This window comes from Bufo gargarizans, chromosome 1 (assembly GCF_014858855.1).
Source record: "Bufo gargarizans isolate SCDJY-AF-19 chromosome 1, ASM1485885v1, whole genome shotgun sequence".
NCBI classification, from domain to species: domain Eukaryota; kingdom Metazoa; phylum Chordata; class Amphibia; order Anura; family Bufonidae; genus Bufo; species Bufo gargarizans.
In genome coordinates, this window is record NC_058080.1 from 224,890,971 (window position 1) to 224,914,381 (window position 23,411).

The window sequence follows — 23,411 nt, forward strand, 5'->3', positions numbered from 1 at the left end:
GCGCTCTTTTTTACATGCATCATGGAGCTCGCTCGGGTCAGCAGTGCGGGGAGTGAAAGTGAACTAAAAAACGCCTGCAGCGATGTAGAAGTCCGCGGAGCCTACTGATGGAGTAACTGATTTTGTATTGAAACTGTTGGTGATGTGCAGTGAGGGATTGTATGGAGGGGGGTATATCTTGTATGGGGGGACAGCTGCGTTGATGCTGGGGGGGGGGGGGTATATCTGTATGGGGGGGGCAGCTGCGTTGATGCTGAGGGGGGGTATATCTGTATGGGGGACAACTGCGTTGAGGGGGGGTATATCTTGTATTGGGGGGCAGCTGCGTTGAGGGGGGTATATCTTGTATGGGGGGGCAGCTGCGTTGATGCTGGGGGGGGGGTATATCTGTATGGGGGGGCAGCTGCGTTGATGCTGAGGGGGGGTATATCTGTATGGGGGGACAACTGCGTTGAGGGGGGGTATATCTTGTATTGGGGGGCAGCTGCGTTGAGGGGGGTATATCTTGTATGGGGGGGCAGCTGCGTTGAGGGGGGGGTATATCTGTATGGGGGGCAGCTGCGTTGATGCTGAGGGGGGGTATATCTGTATGGGGGGGCAGCTGCGTTGATGCTGAGGGGGGGTATATCTGTATGGGGGACAACTGCGTTGAGGGGGGGTATATCTTGTATTGGGGGGCAGCTGCGTTGAGGGGGGTATATCTTGTATGGGGGGGCAGCTGCGTTGATGCTGGGGGGGGTATATCTGTATGGGGGGGCAGCTGCGTTGATGCTGAGGGGGGTATATCTGTATGGGGGGACAACTGCGTTGAGGGGGGGTATATCTTGTATTGGGGGGCAGCTGCGTTGAGGGGGGGTATATCTTGTATGGGGGGGCAGCTGCGTTGAGGGGGGGGTATATCTGTATGGGGGGCAGCTGCGTTGATGCTGAGGGGGGGTATATCTGTATGGGGGGGCAGCTGCGTTGATGCTGAGGGGGGGTATATCTGTATGGGGGGCAGCTGCGTTGATGCTGGGGGGGGGGTATATCTGTATGGGGGGACAACTGCGTTGATGCTGAGGGGGGGTATATCTGTATGGGGGGACAACTGCGTTGATGCTGAGGGGGGGGTATATCTGTATGGGGGGACAACTGCGTTGATGCTGAGGGGGGGGTATATCTGTATGGGGGGACAACTGCGTTGATGCTGAGGGGGGGGGTATATCTGTATGGGGGGACAACTGCGTTGATGCTGAGGGGGGGGTATATCTGTATGGGGGGGCAGCTGCATTGATGCTGAGGGGGGTATATCTGTATGGGGGGGCAGCTGCGTTGATGCTGGGGGGGGTATATCTTGTATGAGGGGGCAGCTGCATTGATGCTGAGGGGGGTATATCTGTATGGGGGGGCAGCTGCGTTGATGCTGAGGGGGGGTATATCTTGTATGGGGGGCAGCTGCGTTGATGCTTAGGGGGGGGTATATCTTGTATGGGGGCAGCTGCGTGGATGCTGAGGGAGGGGGTATATCTTGTTTGGGGGTGGCAGCTGCGTTGATGCTGAGGGGGGGTGTATCTTGTATGGGGGGGCAGCTGCGTGGATGCTGAGGGAGGGGGTATCTTGTATGGGGGGGCAGCTGCGTGGATGCTGAGGGAGGGGGTATCTTGTATGGGGGGGCAGCTGCGTGGATGCTGAGGGAGGGGGTATCTTGTATGGGGGGGCAGCTGCGTGGATGCTGAGGGAGGGGGTATCTTGTATGGGGGGGGCAGCTGCGTTGATGCTGATGGGGGGTATATCTGTATGGGGGGGCAGCTGCGTTGATGCTGAGGGGGGGTATATCTGTATGGGGGGGCAGCTGCGTGGATGCTGAGGGAGGGGGTATCTGGTTGTATGTGAAGGGGGGACAGCAGTGTGTGGGATTGTATGTTGTTGGTAGTGTGTGTAAAGTCTGTATTACAGAGGCAGATTTTCCAGGCGCTAAGGAAGGACTCGGCTGCTGAGGAGGACGCCGCTATTACATGCAGCCATCGTTATACCATCGCTTGTCTCCATGCTGTACAGTTATTTGCCAGCGGCAGACTGTAATTAGCACAATCTGCCTTTTGCTTGCTCATCGGGTAATTACCGGCGGTATTAGGCCTCATGCACACGACCGTTTTTTTTTTTGTGGTCCGCAAAAACGGGTTCCGTTGGTCCGTGATTCGTGTCCATTTTTTCTTCCGTGGGTCTTCCTTGATTTTTGGAGGATCCACGGACATGAAGGAAAAAGTCGTTTTTTGTGTCCGCCTGGCCGTGCGGACCCAAACGGATCTGTCCTGACTTGCGATGCAAGTCAATGGGGACAGATCCGTTTGACGTTGACACAATATGGTGCATTTGCAAACGGATCCGTCCCCCATTGACTTTCACTGTAAAGACAAGGTATATTTTAACTTGAAGCGTCCCCGTCACCATGGGAACGCCTCTATGTTAGAATATAACATCGGATTTGAGTTAGATCTTGATAACTCAGATCCGACAGTATATTCTAACACAGAGGTGTTCCCATGGTGATGGGGATGCTTCAAGTTAGAATATACTAAGGACTGTGTACATGACTGCCCCCTGCTGCCTGGCAGCACCCGACCTCTTACAGGGGGCTGTGATCAGCACAATTAACCCCTCAGGTGCCACACCTGAGGGGTTAATTGTGCATATCATAGCCCCATGTAAGAGATCAGATGCTGCCAGGCAGTAGGGGGCAGACCCCCCCCCCACCTACCACACGCTTCTATTACCACACGCAGCTCACACTGCCCCACACGCTTCTATTACCACACGCAGCTCACACTGCCCCACACGCTTCTATTACCACACGCACCTCACACTGCCCCACACGCTTCTAATACCACACGCACCTCACACTGCCCCACACGCTTCTAATACCACACGCAGCTCACACTGCCCCCTACGCTTCTATTACCACACGCAGCTCACACTGCCCCACAAGCAGCTCACACTGCCCCACACGCAGCTCACACTGCCCCACACGCAGCTCACACTGCCCCACACGCAGCTCACACTGCCCCACACGCAGCTCACACTGCCCCACACGCAGCTCACACTGCCCCACACGCAGCTCACACTGCCCCACACGCAGCTCACACTGCCCCACACGCAGCTCACACTGCCCCACACGCAGCTCACACTGCCCCACACGCAGCTCACACTGCCCCCTACGCTTCTATTACCACACGCAGCTCACACTGCCCCCTACGCAGCTCACACTGCCCCACACGCAGCTCACACTGCCCCACACGCAGCTCACACTGCCCCACACGCTTCTAATACCACACGCAGCTCACACTGCCCCACACGCTTCTAATACCACACGCAGCTCACACTGCCCCACACGCTTCTAATACCACACGCAGCTCACACTGCCCCACACGCTTCTAATACCACACGCAGCTCACACTGCCCCACACGCTTCTATTACCACACGCAGCTCACACTGCCCCACACGCAGCTCACACTGCCCCACACGCAGCTCACACTGCCCCACACGCAGCTCACACTGCCCCACACGCAGCTCACACTGCCCCACACGCAGCTCACACTGCCCCACACGCAGCTCACACTGCCCCACACGCAGCTCACACTGCCCCACACGCAGCTCACACTGCCCCACACGCAGCTCACACTGCCCCACACGCAGCTCACACTGCCCACACGCAGCTCACACTGCCCCACACGCAGCTCACACTGCCCCACACGCAGCTCACACTGCCCCACACGCAGCTCACACTGCCCCACACGCAGCTCACACTGCCCCACACGCAGCTCACACTGCCCCACACGCAGCTCACACTGCCCCACACGCAGCTCACACTGCCCCACACGCAGCTCACACTGCCCCACACGCAGCTCACACTGCCCCACACGCAGCTCACACTGCCCCACACGCAGCTCACACTGCCCCACACGCAGCTCACACTGCCCCACACGCAGCTCACACTGCCCCACACGCAGCTCACACTGCCCCACACGCAGCTCACACTGCCCCACACGCAGCTCACACTGCCCCACACGCAGCTCACACTGCCCCACACGCAGCTCACACTGCCCCACACGCAGCTCACACTGCCCCACACGCAGCTCACACTGCCCCACACGCAGCTCACACTGCCCCACACGCAGCTCACACTGCCCCACACGCTTCTAATACCACACGCAGCTCACACTGCCCCACACGCTTCTAATACCACACGCAGCTCACACTGCCCCCTACGCTTCTAATACCACACGCACCTCACACTGCCCCACACGCTTCTATTACCACACACCTCACACTGCCCCACACGCTTCTAATACCACACACCTCACACTGCCCCACACGCTTCTAATACCACACGCAGCTCACACTGCCCCCTACGCTTCTAATACCACACGCAGCTCACACTGCCCCCTACGCTTCTAATACCACACGCACCACACACACGCTGATGTGTGTGTGTGAGATGCATGTAGCGAATGCAGGCTATTAAAGCCAAGTGGTAAAGTACAGGGAGCATCCGCCATATTGGACCGGACTTTCTCACTTCGCTATCATTACCTCATGTTATTTAGACCAGTAGCGGTTTCCTGCACGCTCACCTCTTAGGCCCTTGTACACACCACCGCTTTTTATTTCTGTTCCGCTGAAAAATGAATCTAGCCAGCAATGGAGGCAATGTGGAGAATCATAGCACATTAGAAGGTGGCTTGTATTAACTTTATCTACATCAGGGATGCTCAATCTGCGGCCCTTTAGCTGTTGTAAAACTACAACTCCCACCATGCCCTTCTGTAGGCTGAAAGCTGTAGGATGTAGGCCTCAGGTTGAGCAGGCCTGATCTACATGATGATTGCTATGTGCAGAAGTGAGAGGACCCCTTTAACTGGGTTAGAGGTGGGCTAGGTCAGGATTTGGGGAGTACAGTTTAGGCATGTTTATAATGGTGTACTACTGGTTAGGATTCTGTGGGTGCACTGGGGTAACATGGTTTAGCACTGGCACGGTGTGCTGGAGGGACACAGAGGATGGTGGCATGCTTGAGATTTTTTATTTATTTATTTTTTTGTCCCTTACAAAAGGTATATGTAAAGCTTGTGGGGTGCTTGTAACAGTGTGGGGGTACATGGGGGACCAGTGGGCTGCTGGTAACAGTGTGGGTGTAGTCTGGGGGTACATGGGGGACCAGTGGGGTGCTGGTAACAGTGTGGGTGTAGTCTGGGGGTACATGGGGGACCAGTGGGGTGCTGGTAACAGTGTGGGTGTAGTCTGGGGGTACATGGGGGACCAGTGGGGTGCTGGTAACAGTGTGGATGTAGTCTGGGGGTACTTGGGGGACCAGTGGGGTGCTGGTAACAGTGTGGGTGTAGTCTGGGGGTACATGGGGGACCAGAAGTGTTAGAATATTGCAACTCCTCTGTAGAAGATTACAAATCGCTGACATGGGCGAGATTACATTGGTTATTCCGGTCCCCAGTGCATGGAACGGGCGACATGTGTCTCAATATGGGAGCATCTCGCCAGATAAAAAAAAAAGGCCTGTTTGAAAGAGTGTCACGTGCCCTACAATGCTGTTTAGTTTACCATTTTTAATCCTGCATTTTTTTTTTATAGGGATAACCATAATTTGTGGTTAAATAATGTTTTTAGATGAATAAAATATGTAAACATTTCAAATAATTGTCTTTTTTTTAAATAACTATATACTTTGGTAAACTGTTTGCATGTGTCTCCGATGGCACACTCTGGGGGATTTGATCATGAGGAGAGTATTTGAAGTCCGTTTTGCTTGAGTCTGGGTTGGAGAACTTTATTCCGCATTCATCACACGTCACAGGCGGTCTGATAAACGTGGCTCGTTCTTACACCCAACACTTCTTCTAGAGAAGCTCCTCCCGTTTTTCCTATTTTTCCCTCCTGGATTGAGAGTGCGACTTTTAAAAAATCTCAATGATAAATCTGGAGTAATAATCATTAACATAGCTAACCACACCCACTTTTCCATCCATATTGCAAAACTGGCATGAGTTGTGTAAAAATGCTAAATTTGGCGCAATTAATAGCAAAAAAAAAGTTACAAAAGCCATATTTTGCACTTTTTGATGCCAGAATTCTGGAGTGAAGTTCTGATAAATCAGGGCCTATGTATGATGTAGCAGACACACACATTACACAGCCTTGGTGACCTTTGCTACTAGGGAGCACCATCTACTGCTAGAATGGGGACTCACTGCATTGTACAACGCTTCAATCATGTGTCACAGAAAGGACAATTCTGATGCTCACCTACCCTAACTGTTTGCACGATCTCTCCTAGTCCACAGTCACTCCTTAATTCCCCTATATGGGGAAGGTACAGTGGGGTCAAAATAACGGACTAGTGACAGATCAGCCAAAACAAAGTGGAAACCAAATGAGCCAGGACAGACAAAAACACATGGAAACAGCAGACACAAATCAATAACCAAATTCCACCAAAATCAATACTGGGAGAGACACAGGAGACGTTTACACTGTCGCTCCTGCACAGTATGCCAGGCAGGGTCGCTAAATCCTATCCCTGAAAAGGACCTCAGCAGTATGAATCCTCCATAATAAAGGGAAAAGGTCCTTTTGGGCTATGGGAAATAGTCACTTCAGTGTGAGTCGGCTAAGGGTCCATTCACATGTTCGTAAGTGGTTTACGGATCCGCAGGACACAGCAATGTGCGTTCCGCAATCTGCGGACTGTACATCGCCCATACTATAATAGAAAATGACTAATCTTGTCTGCAATTGCAGACAAGAATAGGACATGTTCTATTTCCCCTTTCATCCTTCATGACGGCATACCATGAGAGATGACCCGCATCCAACCAGGTAGGGACAGGAAGAATAAATGACCCTCCTCCGGCTCCTCACTGTCTTCCTGTCCCTCCAGGTGGTAGACATGTTATTCCTCACGGCACTTGCTGTGGGTCCACTTTTGTGCCGGAAGGTAGAGGTGGCGATTTTACTGTCATTATGCCTAGGCACATGAGGGATGCAGGCAGCACCTGTTCCCTAGTTGGGCTTTGGGGTGCTGGAAGTCTGTACGTAAGGGATCCTGCACCTTACCTCCTCTGCGCGCCGGGGTGGAGGTCCATGTGCCAACCAGACACTTAGTTCCTCCTGTCTTTTCAGCGCTCCTCATGGCATCCCGAATCTTCGGTGCATGACTATGACGTCACAGGAAGTCGCATGCGTTCCAGCGGTACTTCTGGTTCTGTGACTAACGTAGATCAAGGCGGAAGTCGCCCTCTGATCTGAGGTCTGCAGGTGAGGAGAAATAAAAAGGGGGGCAAACATGGCAGAGGTCTGACAGTTTGTTGGAATTGGGATCAGGCCAGATGGAGTCCGCCATGAGTCCTGCTGCGGTGGGTTACTTTCACTTGGGGGAGGCTGTATACTTATGCTAACCTCTTGTGTTTCTGTCAACCCTCTCCTATATGCGTGCAGAGTGATAAGGATGGTGTGCAGAAAACAAAATCCACCCCTAAAATTAGGAAATGTGTAGTGTGTTTGGTAAAATTACCAGAAACATGTACTGCAAATATGGCCAAAGATTTGGTTCCATATATCAGGGAAGAATTAAGGGACGTAATTAGAGAGGAGATTCGCTCAGCTTTATCCAAACAGCCCGGGTCCGTCTACCTCTAAACATAGGGAACAAAAAATGTGGTATTCTAGCTCCTCAGATTCAGACCAAGGAAGTTTGGACTCTGTTGATTCCTCTGGATCTGATACAGATTTTAATTGAGAGAATTGATTAAAGCCATTAGGGTGACCATTGACCTCTCAGACGAGAAAGTCCATAGGTCCGTCCAGGACAAAATGTTTAGTGGACTTGAACATAAGAAAAAACGAGTCTTCCCAGTCCTTAAAAATATGCATGATATGATAAAAAGGGAATGGAAGACGCCAGATAGGAAATTATTTATTCCCAAACAATACGGCGTAGATTTCCCTTTAGTGAGGAAGATGAAGCCTTGTTAAAGGGTTTCCATCATCACAAAATTTGTTATGTAGCTGGCTGACATCAGCGATATGCTAATGTCGGCAGTACATAACTGTGTAACTTTTATCTGCCTACATTCTGCCGTTTGCCCAAAAAACTAACTTTAAAAATATGCAAATGAGCCTCTAGGTGCTATTGGGGCGTTGCTGCAGCACCTAGAGGCTCCGTCTCCTTACCGTTCGGCGCGCCCATTTTGCTTTGATGGATCCCATCCCTGAAAAGGACCTCGGCAGTATGATTCCTCCATAATAGAGGGGAAAAGGTCCTTTTGGGGTACGGGAAATAGTCACTTCAATGCGAGTCGGCTAAGGCTGCGTTCACATGGGCGAGATTTCCGCGCGGGTGCAATGCAGTAGGTGAACGCATTGCACCTGCACTGAATCCTGACCAATTCATTTCAATGGGGCTGTGCACATGAGCGTTTTTTTTTCATGCATCACTTCTGCAATGCTTTAAAATCGCAGCTTGTTCTATATTCTGCGTTTTTCACGCAGCCCTGGCCCCATAGAAGTGAATGGGGCTGCGTTAATAACGCATTGCATCTGCAAGCAAGTGCGGGTGCGATGCGTTTTTCACTGATGGTTGCTAGGAGATGTTGTTTGTAAACCTTCAGTTTTTTATCGCGCGTGAAAAACGCATCAAAACGCATTGCACCCGCGCGGAAAAAACTGAACAACTAAACGCAATTGCAGCCAAAACTGACTGAACTTGCTTGCAAAATGGTGCGAGTTTAACTGAACGCACCCTGAACGCATCCGGACCTAATCTGTCACGCTCGTGTGAACTCAGCCTAAATCCTATCCTTGAAAAGGACCTCAGCAGTATGATTCCTCCCTAGTACAACATAGATGGAAAAGGTCCTTTTGGGGTACGGGAAATAGTCACTTCAATGCGAGTCGGCTAAATCCTATCCTTGAAAAGGACCTCAGCAGTATGATTCCTCCCTAGTACAACATAGATGGAAAAGGTCCTTTTGGGGTACGGGAAATAGTCACTTCAATGCGAGTCGGCTAAATCCTATCCTTGAAAAGGACCTCAGCAGTATGATTCCACCCTAGTACAACATAGATGGAAAAGGTCCTTTTGAGAATATAGGACATTTCTAATTTGTTTTTTAAACAAATAATGTTAAAGGGGTTATCTGATATCGAAAATATCTCGGGCCCCTTGTATGGATTATACGTGCTCAGGGCACCCGCGTCGCTCCCGATCCCTGCATGGCTGCCTCTGCATCTCCCCGTCACTCGAATCAAAATATCTGGCAACGGGGAGAGCAGGCAATAGCAGGCCACGACTGGAACGAGCCCCCTTGGGTCTGGTCACCGTTGCGGCCTGCTATTGGCTGCTCCCCCGTCACTGGATCTTTTGATCCGAACGACATGGAGATGTAGCAGTGGCCATACAGAAATCCGCAGCGACGCGGGTGCCACTGAGCAGGTAAGTATAATTCATACAAGGAAAGTACAGAGATCACATGACCAGATGTTTCTGCAAAGCGTTTTACCATGAATATCACAGGAACGACATTTCTGAAGATACAAGTGCTCAGAAGTCACATGAGAGGGTTTTTTTATTGTAAAGATTTTTCAGAAATAGAAATAAACATAAGAAATAAACATAAAAGAGGCTTATTCTACAATAGTCACCTATATAATTTTTTTGTATACTATAACACTGTATCCATGTAGATGTGTTACTGGTCATAGTTAATGACCAAGTCCTAATAGACAAGGGGATTTAGCCAAGTCATTGAGAAACAACTAAATCCACAGAGTTCAATAACCAGATTAACAAAGCAGAAGAAGAGGTCCCTACAAATGATGGGAAACAGACAGCTCCTCTACAGTCGGCTATTTCCTATCACTGGGGAGGACCAGGTCCTTATGGAGTATAGTATTTAGCCAACTCACTGTGAACTGGCTATATACTATTTCAGTTCAGGACCTGAACACTAGGGGGCAAAAAGGTCCTTACCCATGATAGGAAATAGCCAGCTCACACTGAGTCGGCTATTTACTATCACTGGTGAGGACCAGGTCCTTACAGAGTAGTATATAGCTGGTTCACAGAGAGTTGGCTAAATACTATACTCCTTAAGGGCCTAGTCCTTAACTGTGATAGGAAATAGCCAACAGAGATCGCATGGGCAGATGTTTCTGGAAAGCGCTTTACCATGAATATCATAAGACCGGACATTTCTACCAATTCAAGTACTCCAAAGTCACATTGGTTATTTTAAAGATTTTTCAAATATAAAAATAAACATAAAAGAGGCTCATTCTACTATAGTCACCTATATAACTTCATTGTATACTATAACACTGTATCCATGTAGAAGATGTGTTACTGGACATAGTTAATGGCCAGGTCATAATAGACAAGGGGATTTCACCAAGTCATAAAAAAATCAACTAAATCCTAACACAGTTCAATAACCAGATCAGGGACCAGGTCCTTACGAAGTATAGTATTTAGCCAACTCACTGTGAACTGGCTAAATACTATTTCAGTTCAGGACCTGACCACTAGGGGGAAAACCTGGTCCTTACCAGTGATAGTAAATAGCCGACTCAGTGGGAGCTGGCTATTTCCTATCACTGGTGAGGACCAGGTCCTTATGGAGTATAGTATTTAGCCATCTCACTATGAACTGGCTAAATACTATTTCAGTTCAGGACCTGACCACTAGGGGGCAAAAAGGTCCTTCCCGGTGATAGGAAATAGCCAGCTCACACTGAGTCGGCTATTTACTATCACTGGTAAGGACCAGGTCCTTACGGAGTATAGTATTTAGTCACAACCCTAGTTAAATAGCCGCTGCTGCCCCGGAGCTGTGAGTAAGTGATCCCGGGAATAACGTGAGCACAGGAGCAAGGGGTTATAGTGGTGTGGTGCTGCAGAGCATGCTGGGAGTTGTAGTGCCGTAAAGAAAAGAGTAAATACTGTAACACTGTATGCAAGCAGAATCATCCCTCTGTAGGACATGCTGGGACTTGTGTTACCACAGTCTTCCTAGCATAATGCAGCCTAAGGGCTCATGCACATGAACGTATATTCTTTCCGTGTCCGTTCTGTGTTTTGTTGCCGACCGTATACGGAACCATTCATTTCAATGGGTCCACAAAAAAAATGGAAGTTACTGTTTCCGTATGTCTGCATGTCCGTTCCGCAAAAAAAAAAAAAAAAGAATATTTCCTATTATTGTCCGCATCACGGACAAAGATAGGACTGTTTTATTAGGGGCCAGCTGTTTCGTTTCGCAAAATACGGAATGCACACGGATGTCATCCGTATTTTTTGTTGATACGTGTTTTGTGGACTGCAAAATACATACGGTCGTGTGCATGAGCCCCAATAAGGCTATATTCACACAGCCGTATCCGTTTAGCGCCGATCTGCAAATTGAGGAAACTGGCTGTTGTCAAAATGCCTATTGTCCGCAGAACGGACTAACATAGAACACGTAGTTTGCAGCACGGACACACAGATGCAGACATCACACGAATGACACCCGGCAGAAGGACAAACTACCGGAGTTACATATCCAGCATAGCCGGACGCCGCCAGATCGCCATTCTGGAATCCAGCCGATTTCCGCCATAAATGCCGACCTTCTGCCAGTGAAATATCGCTGCATGTTCTGCCGAACAGACTACCGGGTCTACAAAACGGATTTGAACCTAGCCTTAGGGCTCATGCAATTGCGGATCCGCAAAACACATCCACGTGCGTTACGCATATTGCGGAACAGAACTTCCAGCCCCTAGTAGAGCAATCCTATCCTTGTGTGTAAAACGGACAAGAATAGGACATGTTCTATTTTTTTTTTGCGGGGCTGACATACGGAGGCGGACAGTACTCGGTGCGCTGTCCCTATCTTTTGCAGCCCCATTGAATTGAGTAGGTCCACATCCGATCCCCAAAACATGGATGCGGACCAAAAATACAGGAGGAAAAAGTGTCTTGTCATTTCTTACGCTGGGTTCACACCTGAGCGTTCTGAAAGGAGCGCTCTGTATGCGCGATTGTACCGGCGCTTGCAATCGCGCATACAGAGACAAGCGAACGCCCATTGTCGCGCGTTCCCGAAAGTCTATGTACGGGAACGCGCGACAAGACGCCCCAAAGAAGCTCATGTACTTCTTGGGGCGTCGGGCGTTTTACAGCGCGATCGTACGTGCTGTAAAACGCCCAGGTGAGAACCATTCCCATAGGGAATCATTGGTTTCTCCTTGTTGAGCGTTTTACAGCGCGTAGGAACGCGCTGTAAAACTCTCAGGTGTGAACCCAGCCTTAAAGAGACATTAATACTGATGACCTATCCTCAGGACAGGTCATCAGTATCTGATGGGTAGGGTTCCGACACTCGGGGCCCCCCGCTGATCAGCTGTTCGAGAAGGCAGCAGTGCTCGCTTTTCATAGGCCGAGTGGAGTGACGACATGTTCATCGGTCACACTGAAATGAATGGGGCTGAGCACGATACAAGCACAGCCGTTATACAATGTACGGCGCTGTGCCTGGTAAGCGGTGAGGAAGCCGCAGTGCTCTCAGGAGCGCCAGTGCCTTCTCAAACAGCTGATCGGCGGGGGTCCGAGGTGTCAGACCCCCACCGATCAGATACTGATGACCTATTTACGGGGAGATAAGCCACTGACAGAACTGTCTGGCAGCGTCCTTCTCCGCTCTCCCCATAGCATACTTAGACAGGTATATGCGGAAGCGGGGGGGTCGTTCAGCTGACATCAATTGAATGTGTGTGGCCAGCTTAAAGGGGTTTTCCCATCACAGACAATGGGGGCATATCTCTAGGATATGCCCCCATTCTCTGATAGGTGCAGGTCCCACCGCTGGGACCCACACCTGCAACGAGAACGGAGCAGGGAAAGGTGGTGGAGGGAGCACTGCGCAGCCGTCCTTCATTCATGTCTATGGGGCTGCCGAAAATTGCAGAGCGCTGGTTCGGCTATTTCCATCGTACCTATAGAAATGAATGGTAACTGTGGCTGCACAAGTGCAGTGCGCTCCCATTCACTTGTATGGGGAGAGCGCTTTGTGGTGGCCGGGAAACCCGGTGTCCTCCAGCCACAGCTCTCCCCGCTCCGTTCTCAGCGTAGCGATATGCCCCCATTGTCTGTGATCGGAATACCCCTTTAAGCTACACTAGGAGATTTAACCGGGCCACTAGTTACTTACAGTGGCCATCAGGGCCACCTTTCCTGAGATAACAGATTTGATACATTAGGCCCAATGGTATTTTTAATGGATATTGATTTATTGACATCACTATTGTTTCCCCTCTAGACTGTGTGTGGATGGAACCACGAGGGATTGTAAAGGCTTTCCCCAAAGTGAAACGGTCGAGAGAAAGCAGCGATGCAGCAGAGGACACAAAGAAGATCAAAGTAGATGTTGACGTTCGGGGTAAGCAAGTCACGATATCACATATCCTACAGAATAAGACTACATTAAAGGGGTTGTCAAGGTTCAGAGCTGAACCCGGACATATCCCCATTTTCACCCAGGCAGCCCCCCAGACTTGAGCATCAGAACAGTTCATGCTCCGATGCTCTCCTTTGTCCTGCGCTAAATCGCGCAGGGCAAAAGCATTTCCTGGAGTTCCAGTGACATACCGGGCTCTCCTAAGGGCTGCCAGGTGGAGGCTTCCGCCCAGCAGTAAGCCCGGTAACATCACCGGCACTGATGGGCAGGCCTTAGCGCTGCCCTAATATGTAAAACGTCTAGGGCCCGTCCATCAGAGCCGGTGACATCACCGAACACACTGCCTGGCGGAAGCCTCCACCCGGCAGTGTCTTATTGTAAATAAAAGAATCCTTTAGGGGGCGGTCCTAGGGGTGGGTAGGGGCATGGCCAGGGGAGGGGGGGGGGGGGGTGAGTTCCACCACCTTTTCTCTGAGAAAAAAAGCCCTGCATAAACTTACATATGAATCAATATGGATCAACACTACAGCAATAGCCAGAACCAGATGGACTTGTGTTCTTACTGGACATTTTATTATGTGATCATTTATTATTCAACCTGTATAGGAAAATGTTTTGCTGGAGTCCATGCTCACGTTCTCCCAGCCGGGATCGGCCAGGTCAGATCAGGAATATTTCAGAAGCAGATCATTCAGAATGGTGGCCAGGTTTACAGCCAGTTGTGCCCGGAAGTGACACACATTATCGTGGATGAAGGAATGGACTGTGACCGCGCCTTTCGCCTGTTAAAAATGCAGCGTCTTCCAGCGCGTGTGCAGCTCGTGAAGTGCAGCTGGCTCAGCTTGTGTATTAAAGAAAAGCAGATCGTGAACACAGCAGGGTACAGCATCTTCATCCCTGAGAGGTATTCACTACTATTACTACCTGATCATTGTAGAAGGTTTGATTATATACTATATCCCCTACTATTACTACCAGATCATTGTAGAAGGTTTGATTATATACTATATCCCCTACTATTACTACCTGATCATTGTAGAAGGTTTGATTTTACACAGTCAAACCTTTATTTCTTCTACATATCCCCCTTTGGGGGCATTTTCTTACATGTGTGCTTGTATTGTTGGCTAAAAAACATTTTGCCCACATGATTGTATTAAATATTTTTCTCATACATTGCAGGCTGCTCAGTCCCATTCAGTGTGAAATCCAACAGATGCTCAAGCCCCCAATCACTGCTGCCATCTCCGTAATAGTTATCTAAGCTCAGTTATGATCATATCAAAGTAGACCAACTTTGTTTTCATCATAATTTCAACTTAGATGATCACTCCGGAAGGGCTGGAGACTGAGCGTCTGACAGATTTCAGGCGTTTGCAAGGTAACCCCATGACATCAGTAATAATGTCAGAGGGATTCCCTCTGTAGAAGGGGCTTAGAAGCATGCAGAGAAGATGCGAACGGAATCTCCTCTGTATGCACTGATGACTGGTAACAGTGTTCTAGGTACTGTTACCATTACATCACTGTCATCAGTGTCCAGATATTGGGACAGCAGGGAACATATCAGGGCCATAGCTAAATAGGGAATTCTTCCCTATTTAGTTATCCCACCAAGTGTGTATGACCTAATGAAACACTCATACTTTCCTGATCCCCGCCGCTCCGGTCCCTGACTTGTTTACTTCCAGCTGGACATGGTCACTTATGCCACTGCCGCCAGTGACTGGCTTCAGCAGTTTAGTGTCACCAAGCAGCACGTCACTGCTGGATCATGTGCTGCCTGGAGACAAATCACCACTGAAGGAAGCCATTGGCTGCAGTGCAGCAGGCGACCATGTCCACACCCTGGTAAGAACAAGCCAGTGCCCAGAAGATTTGACGAACAGAAGCCAGGGCGTAGGACTGGAACAATGCAGGGCTAGTCATTATGAGTCTTTCATTAGGTCATACACACTAGGGGGATTTTTTCCTGCTTATGACCGTTTGTCTCTAATTTTGACCTACAAAAAAAAGAGATAAAACATTTTAGCTACCAGATGTAAGGTAGCTATCCTATAAGTCAATGTTCGACTTATTAAAAAGAGTCCCAGAGGAGCGTTGCCTGGCCTATAATCCTCCTCATGCTGTTTAAGACGCTCTCCATATGGAGATATTGTATTCCTTAAATCCTGACTTAGGCCTCTCACCCAGTTAAGCCAGTACTCTCTGCTCTGCACTGATGAGGGCAATCACCCCGAAACAGCTGTCTGCAGATGAGGTGCTGGCTTAGTTATTATCCAAGTCATGTCTCAAGGACTTTTTATAAGGTGGAACATTGACTTATAGGATAGCTGCCTTACATCTGGTGGCATGAGAGGCAGAGCTTGTTAAGGTTCCATTCACACGTCCGCATCCGTTCCGCAATTTTGCGGAACGGGTGCAGACCCATTCATTTTCAATGGGGCCGGAATGTGCTGTCCGCATCCGGATTTGCGGATCCGCACTTCCTCATCCGTGCTTCCGTTTCTGCAAAAAAATAGAACATGTCCTATTCTTGTCCGCAATTGCAGACAAGATTAGGCATTTTCTATTATAGTTCTGGCGATGTGCGGTCCGCAAATTGCGGAATGCACATTGCCAGTGTCCGTGTTTTTGCGGATCCTCAAAACAATTACGGACATGTGAATGGACCCTAAGAGCTCATTTACATAACTTTAGATTGCAGCATTCCAAAAAAGTGACATTTTTCTATGGTCATTAAGTCCCAAAATACCACTGGTCATAAAACGGTTAGGCTACATATATTATCTATAATATAGGGAATGTGGTGTGGGGTAAAGTCTTTCTATAACTTCGGTGTAGTCACATGTAGACAGGCAGTGTAGTGGGTTGTTGAAGCCTTCCCCAAAGTTCTGGAGATACAGCAGACTTTTGAGGGTCTAGTACTTAAAGATGGTTGTGCCATAAACTACTTTTCATGCTAAAGTTTATTTTCTAGCTCTCATTCATCCTTGGATAGTTTTTCTTTTTCTATATTGACCTTGTTTTTGGATTTCTCTTATCCCCCATGCTTGAATCCTACTTCCTGGTTTGTCACGTGACTGCTGTCCCATCATGCCTTAGGGCAGTGAGATGTGTCCTGACATCAGCAGACCATGTGACACTAACCACACCCCTTGTTCTTACCGATGCGGCTTGTGCGTCCTACATTACAAGGCTCCAATATAAGACGTAAGCCACAAGAACTGGAAATCAGATTTGTCACTGGGTGCAATGGTGGGCGAAAAACTTTTGAAAAAGGCAGTTTTGATAAATGGTAGTAATTGAGGGAAGTGATATAACAGCGATATCTGTTGGGCAGTGTACATTTATATTAGTGGCACAACCCCTTTAATCTTGGAGCGGATATAAATGAGTTTGTAGCTCTGCCTTGTAAATAGTGCCGTAATCTAGTTGTCACCTATAACTGCTATGTTAAGTATACCCGAGTTGGTAAATATTTCTGGCTTCCTGAAAGCTGCATCCAGTTTTCCTAGAACTTGTCCCCGAGATCTCCTGTTATCACATTAGTCATGTTTCCCCCTGTACTCTGGTATGTCCCCTGTGGGCATAAAACCGCCATGTCTGAAACTTCAATAGAGCCACAAATAAAGATGATTCTTAAAATGACTATAATTGTGCGGCAGGTACCTGGATGTGAAGGACAAGGTAGAGCCAGAACAAAGGGACGGGGATACTGCGATCGTCAGGAAGCCAGATGATGAACGGCCACAAGCCACGACCAGCTGCCTACCAGCAGAAGTCCCTTCTGATGTCTCCAAGCTGAGTGATAGCAAAGACTTGAAAGTCCAGGTGAGGCTTACAGCATCCTTCAGTGAGAACGCAGAACATTCACCCTCAATAACCAAATTATGTTTCCAGTTATTGAATTATTATGGAATGCATGGCAAACGAGGGACGCAGTCTATGCCAGTAAAGCCTCATTCACATGACTGTATTTTTGCTCCGTATCCGATCTGCAGTTTTTGCAGGCGCAGACCTATTGATTTCAGTGGGGCAACAAAAAATGCGGACAGCGGACCGTGAGCTGTCCGAATCCGTATGTCCGTTCTGCGACTACGCAAAAAACATAGAACATCTCCTATTCATTGTTACAATGGGTCAGCAAAAAAAAAAGGATGTCATCCATATTTGTTGTGGATCCACGTTTTGCGGACCGCAATATACATACAGTCGTGTGATTGCACCCTCGCTGAGAGTGTGCCAATGGTAAAGCAATATAATGGGCACTGGCTGTAAATAATGACACGTTGATATCTTACTAGGGGTCTCTGAGTTGAGAGAGGCTCCCCATTTACAGACCACAGGGAACAGCTACACTTGCTCTGAAGGCTGAAGCACGGGTAATTCTTTGTTTCCGAATTGGTGGCGCTGCAGGTCAGTGCATTAGATTACAGCAGATCACTGGGGGGCCCCAGTGGGACATAAAGCGACCACTTTATGGTCAGTGGGCATGCTACTAACAAATAAAAGATTTCCAAAGAAGACCACTCCTTTAACCGCTTCCTGCCCTTCGACACAGTCATTGCATTGTACAGGCACCAGCCACTGTAAGGTTATGGGGGAGTAATAGTGCCATCACTGTATTATGCAGCTAGCCCACCACTCTCACTGCCGGGATCTGAGGTTACTCCGATTTCAGCAGTTTAACACCTTACACGCTGCTGCCAAGTTATTACAATTGTCTGGACCTCTAATAGGTTTCTGGTTTCTATGAAATGTACATTACATGCACTGTATTGCATACACTTATGAATGGTAGTACAGTAGGATCGGTGTCACTCTGACAGAGCCTGTTGTTCAGGTAACACTTGGAGTATCCTAACAACAGACTTTTTGTACAGACATCCTGGGGGGTCCTTTTTAGGTCCCATGGACTTAATTCACATAGGGTCACCCATCGCCGATTAGGTTACCAGGTGATTAAAGGGTTAAGCGACCTGTTTGCTCTCATCCTGGTCACTAGAGCAGGAGTTAGGCCGCGGTGAGACCGCTGAGCACCCTCTCCAGGATGGCATAATGACCACAGGTATTTCCTAATTGATGAACCCATACGTCCTCACCGCGCAATACTGCAATGTCTAATAAAGCGCAATTATTTTGTTGGCCTATGGATTGATGGTTTGTACCTGCAAATGAAAAGACGTGTTCAAGACTCTGTACACACTCCCTGGTGAACAGCAGATATTAGGACACTCGGGAATTGATGGGCCCATGGCAAGCCAAGGGTGGGGTAAATAGGGGAACACACACATATACCCGGAGCCAGCCCCATGTCTATGATGGTGAGATTTGAAGAGGACCTGTCGCCTCTCCTGATTTGTCTGTTTTGGTAACTACGGTACTTGCATTCCCCATGTAATAACAACTCTGTGGCATCTATTCTTATGTCTGTATGTTGTGCCGTTCTTCTGCTATTCTTTCTAGAAGGTTATGGATGTAGGTACAGATGGATGTTACCCGCTGGGGGGTGTCCCTGCACAGTCTGACCTTATGCAATTGGTGCTGCCAGTGTCAGACTGTGCAGGGTCACGCTTTAATACGGGAACTCTCATCTGTACCTTTATCCATAAACTTTTGGCAGGAATAAGAAAAGAATGGCGCAACATAGAGTCATAAGAATAGATTCCCCCAGAATGGTTATTACATGAGTAAAGCAGGTAGTTACTACAACAGCCATGTCAGGAGAGGGGTCCTCATTGCTCAACTGGTGCAGCCACTAATGTGATTGCAGTCTCATTTATGGTTGCAATATACCGTACATGTGTTTTTTTAAAATTGAAAATACTAGGTATAGTCTGAGAATTTTTAAAGGCAGTAAAGGATTTAAATAAATTTTTCGTCATACTTACCATTCTGAACCCTCTGTGTTCCAGTGCCACTGCCCCATCCTCTCTGCTGGACTTTATTTTTATGACTGCAGTGGTGACGTGCATATACACCGCACATGCTTGCTGCACCCAATTCATGGCTTTAGCGGTCTCATACCATATACCTCGGAAGCCAGTGATAGGCTGCAGCGGTCTTGTGTAGCATGTGGGCACGGTATTGCTGCGGTCAAAACATGACATCATGGCTGTAGCTACAAGAAGCATCAGGGCCGTGGTGCAGGAACAGAAGGGGTTCGGGACGGCATGTGTATAATTATTTTTTTATTACTTTGATGCCTTTACTACCTATGCCAAAAAAAACTAATTGAGACAAGCCCTATAACAAAAATTTGTCAAAAGCGCAACGTAGGTTTTGTAGCAGCACACAGTATATATTTACATACATTGTGTGTACGGCACAGGCCTAACTACTGTACATTACACTGAAAGCATGAGTCCATACATTAGATTAGATGCAATAAGCATGTGTTTTAATCCATAACATCAAGGACATTTTGTATGTGAAGGCCTGCGATGACGACGCCAGTGATGGAGAAGATGTTGGTGTGACACAAGGAGACCTGGAGGCTCTGATGTTTGGTGAGCAACTTTCAAAGAGCAAAGATGGTGAAAAGACGACGGAAGGCAGTAAAACGGTGGCAGGAAAGTGGGTGTGCGCCCACTCATCTGAGAGTAAGAGGGAGAACCATAACCAGGTCATCACAGACAAGCTGGAGGTGTTGGCCAAGGCTTATTCAGTGCAAGGAGACCGATGGAGATCTCTGGGCTATTCAAAAGCCATCAATGCTCTGAAAAGTTACCATAAACCAGTGACATCTGCACAGGTAAATTATCCCAGTACTTCAAAATGTGGTCTGTTCTTTAGTAATAATATTCCCTGCTGAATAAATGTCTGCATAGACACCAGCTGCCCTAGAATGCAGTGCACCACAATAAAGAATAATGCGCTATGAGGGAGCTTTATCAAGACCGGCGTGTGTCCCCTGTGCTGGCAGAGGATGCACTTACTATATGGCGAGGTGCAAGCCTCATCATAAATTAGGTGCATCTTCCAGCAGTCCATGTGCCTAAACTGAATTCCGAGCCGCCGTAGATTTCGGTCTTCAGTTACGACAGAAAACTGATGTAAAAGAAGATAAATGTGCCGAGACTGCCACGTTCCCTTCTTAGGAAGTGGCGAGGGCAGTGTAGAAACGTGACCTGTAACCGAATTTTGTTGCATCTCAGTGGCGTTTTAAAAAATTCACAAACCTGGGGTTTGCGACTTTTCTTTTTGCCTGAAATCTGGTGTAGGGAGATGATAAACTCCTTGTCTACGAACATTATACATAAACTGTGAACAAATCCTATAAATGATGATGCTCACTATATACACTCCTATGTTACCCTGCACCTGATGGTGAATGTCATTAAGGGCTCATGCACACGGCCGTAGTTTTTGTCCGCATCCGATCTGCAGTTTTTGCGGATCGTCTACAGACCCATTCACTTCAAAGTGGCCACAAAAGATGCGGACAGCACACGGGATGTTCATTCCGCGGCCCCACAAGAAATATATAACATGTACCATTCTCGACAAGGATAGGACATTTCTGAAGGAGATGAAAAAAATGGCGGCAGGCTCTCAACTGGTATCCGTGTTTTGCGGAATCCGCGATTTGCGGATCGCAAAAATGGCAAAGGCCATGTACATTCGTCTCTAAGCCCTGACTAATAAGGATGACTACAGTATTAGGGGGGCGGATCTCATTAACCCCTGACTAATAATGATGACTAGGGTAATAGGGATTTTATGGCTTTTGGGAACAATTCCCATTGAATTTTATTACTGCCTGTCTTTTAGGATGCTGCTAAAATCCCTGGTATTGGGAAGAAGATGGCTGAGAAAATTGAAGAAATTTTGGACAGTGGACACTTGCGGAAAATTGACCATATAAGCGACAATGTGGCCATTTTGGAAGTTTTCTCTAACATATGGGGAGCTGGTGTAAAGACAGCTCAAAGCTGGTACCAGCAGGTATGTAGTGCACTACAGTCACTTATGCTTCCAGTCTAAATGTATAAATTAACATTCTCATAGGTGCTAATGTCCATTGTGGTCGGCCCTGGGTTATTGAGGCTGTCATAGATATGGTACATGGTTCATCCAATCGGATAACTCATTATCAACGTTTATTTAAAGGGATTTCGAAGTCTCGATGACATCTGCACAAAGGCGAGTCTGACCACACAGCAGGCTATTGGCTTGAAACATTACGAAGACTTCCTAGACCGTATGCCCAGGGAGGAGGCTGGACAGATTGAAGAAACTGTAAGATTATCCTTCTTCCTTCCTTTTTCTTGCCTTCCCGCTAATTGTTTCTCATCATTTTTAGCGGTTTGCCCTGTAGTTGTGTATGCACATAAGACATATGAGCAGCACAATCTATGTTCTTCTCTAGGTCATATTGCCTCATTGACAACTTCAGTATTGATGTAGACAGCTCTGAATTTTCATCACAAAAGTAGTTTATAAAACTTAAAGGGAACCTGTCATCAATTTTATGCCGACCTTACTGAGGGCAGCATAACATAGACATGTGGCTTTCAGCAGTGTGTCGCTCATTAGCTCTTAAATAGAGTCAAATCTACCTGAGAAGAGTCATGGGTATACATAATCTCCTGCTCTCTCGCCCATCTGCTGATGATTGGCAGTTCTCTCCTAGAGAGAAAGGGAGAAAACTAGGTAGAAGCCGGTCAGCCATCAGCAGGTGGGCAGGAGAGCAGGAATTCATGAATAACCAGGACTCTTCTCAGGTGGCCGTGACTCTTTTCCAGGCCCAGTCTGCAATGATTGTGATGTTGGTTCTCGGCAACCACTTACTTTTAACATATAAATGACAGACCGCTGAAATCAACTCACCTGTCTCTACTTTAGAATAAAGTCAGCATAAATTTGATGACAGGTTCCCTTTAAGATTCATAGAAAACTTTGGGGGGGGGGGGGGGGGTAGAATTTTTTGCAGTTTTTTTTTTTCTATTTCGGTAGTACTATAGCACCAAATATCCTCTCTGTAGTAGTCAGCATAAATTATAAGACCACTTATATAGATACATATTATCTTTGAGGTAATCCTCGTGATAGTAATAGGTTTAGAATTTTGATGACTACTCTTTTGTACTTCAAGGAAGGGAGGACAGCACACCTAGTTTAGTGAGCAATGGGTGCACGTCTCTGGTAAGCTTCCCCACATGGCTCAGATGATCGGCAAAAAGTAGACAAAAGTGGATGGAGACAGCAAGTCCTCAAGTGAAGATTTATTCCAGATGCAATGTTTCGGCTATTAGAGCCTTTTTCAAGCATGAAACAGGCTCTAATAGCCGAAACGTCGCATCTGGAATAAATCTTCACTTGAGGACATGCTGTTTCCATCCACTTTTTTTTCTACTTTTTGCTCTTTTGTACTCTTGACAGGCCTAGATAAAGATGCACAGAAGAGCATGGAATTGATTAATGTAATGTGTGATCCTCTAATGAGTTGGGGGATACTATCTCTCCTTGGGGAGAGAGCGCCTTAATCGGCGTAAGGAGACTCATAGGCCATACATGCTCCTCTGGAATTCTGGGAAGGAAGGGATCCAAATGAGCTCTTAACAAGCTCTGCCTCTGATGCCACCAGATATAAGGCAGGTATCCCATAAGTCAATGTTCCACCCTTTAAATAGGCCTACTTAAAGAGCTAATTTGCATCCCTTTCCTCTAATGAGTCACACCCACCCCCATCCCCTGGCCGCAGTGATGGCCTGACTGAGTGAGTTAAGTGAGACTGTTTGGTTTGCTAAAAGTCTAAACAGAGAGGAAATTAAAGACTCTGGACAGGAAGTGTCCACCAGTTTTAAAAAAAATAAAAATAAAAAAATGCATAGAAAAGTCACATAAAGACTGTTAAAGGGAATCTTTATGCTGCACTTAATTAGGACACCATGAAAATAGTGACAGATTCCCTTTAACAG

At 47.8% G+C, this 23,411-nt stretch overlaps 1 protein-coding gene across 3 annotated transcripts in view; it reads left to right on the top strand.

The window, feature by feature from the left end:
• The first annotated feature begins 26 nt into the window (after positions 1 to 26).
• The window catches only part of POLL (DNA polymerase lambda), a 31,614-nt gene continuing 8,229 nt past the window's right edge, over positions 27 to 23,411 (top strand). Inside the window, exons 1-7 of one of the 3 annotated variants that reach the window (XM_044269214.1) lie at positions 27 to 112; positions 13,348 to 13,467; positions 14,092 to 14,389; positions 17,154 to 17,319; positions 19,907 to 20,242; positions 21,262 to 21,435; positions 21,601 to 21,729. In XM_044269214.1, the coding sequence (XP_044125149.1) occupies positions 13,359 to 13,467; positions 14,092 to 14,389; positions 17,154 to 17,319; positions 19,907 to 20,242; positions 21,262 to 21,435; positions 21,601 to 21,729 (1,212 nt within the window). In that variant the 5' untranslated portion in view covers positions 27 to 112; positions 13,348 to 13,358. Of the gene's footprint in view, positions 113 to 10,836; positions 10,883 to 13,347; positions 13,468 to 14,091; positions 14,390 to 17,153; positions 17,320 to 19,906; positions 20,243 to 21,261; positions 21,436 to 21,600; positions 21,730 to 23,411 lie in introns of those variants that run through there. The other 2 variants (XM_044269152.1, XM_044269273.1) reach the window with 2 other exon arrangements.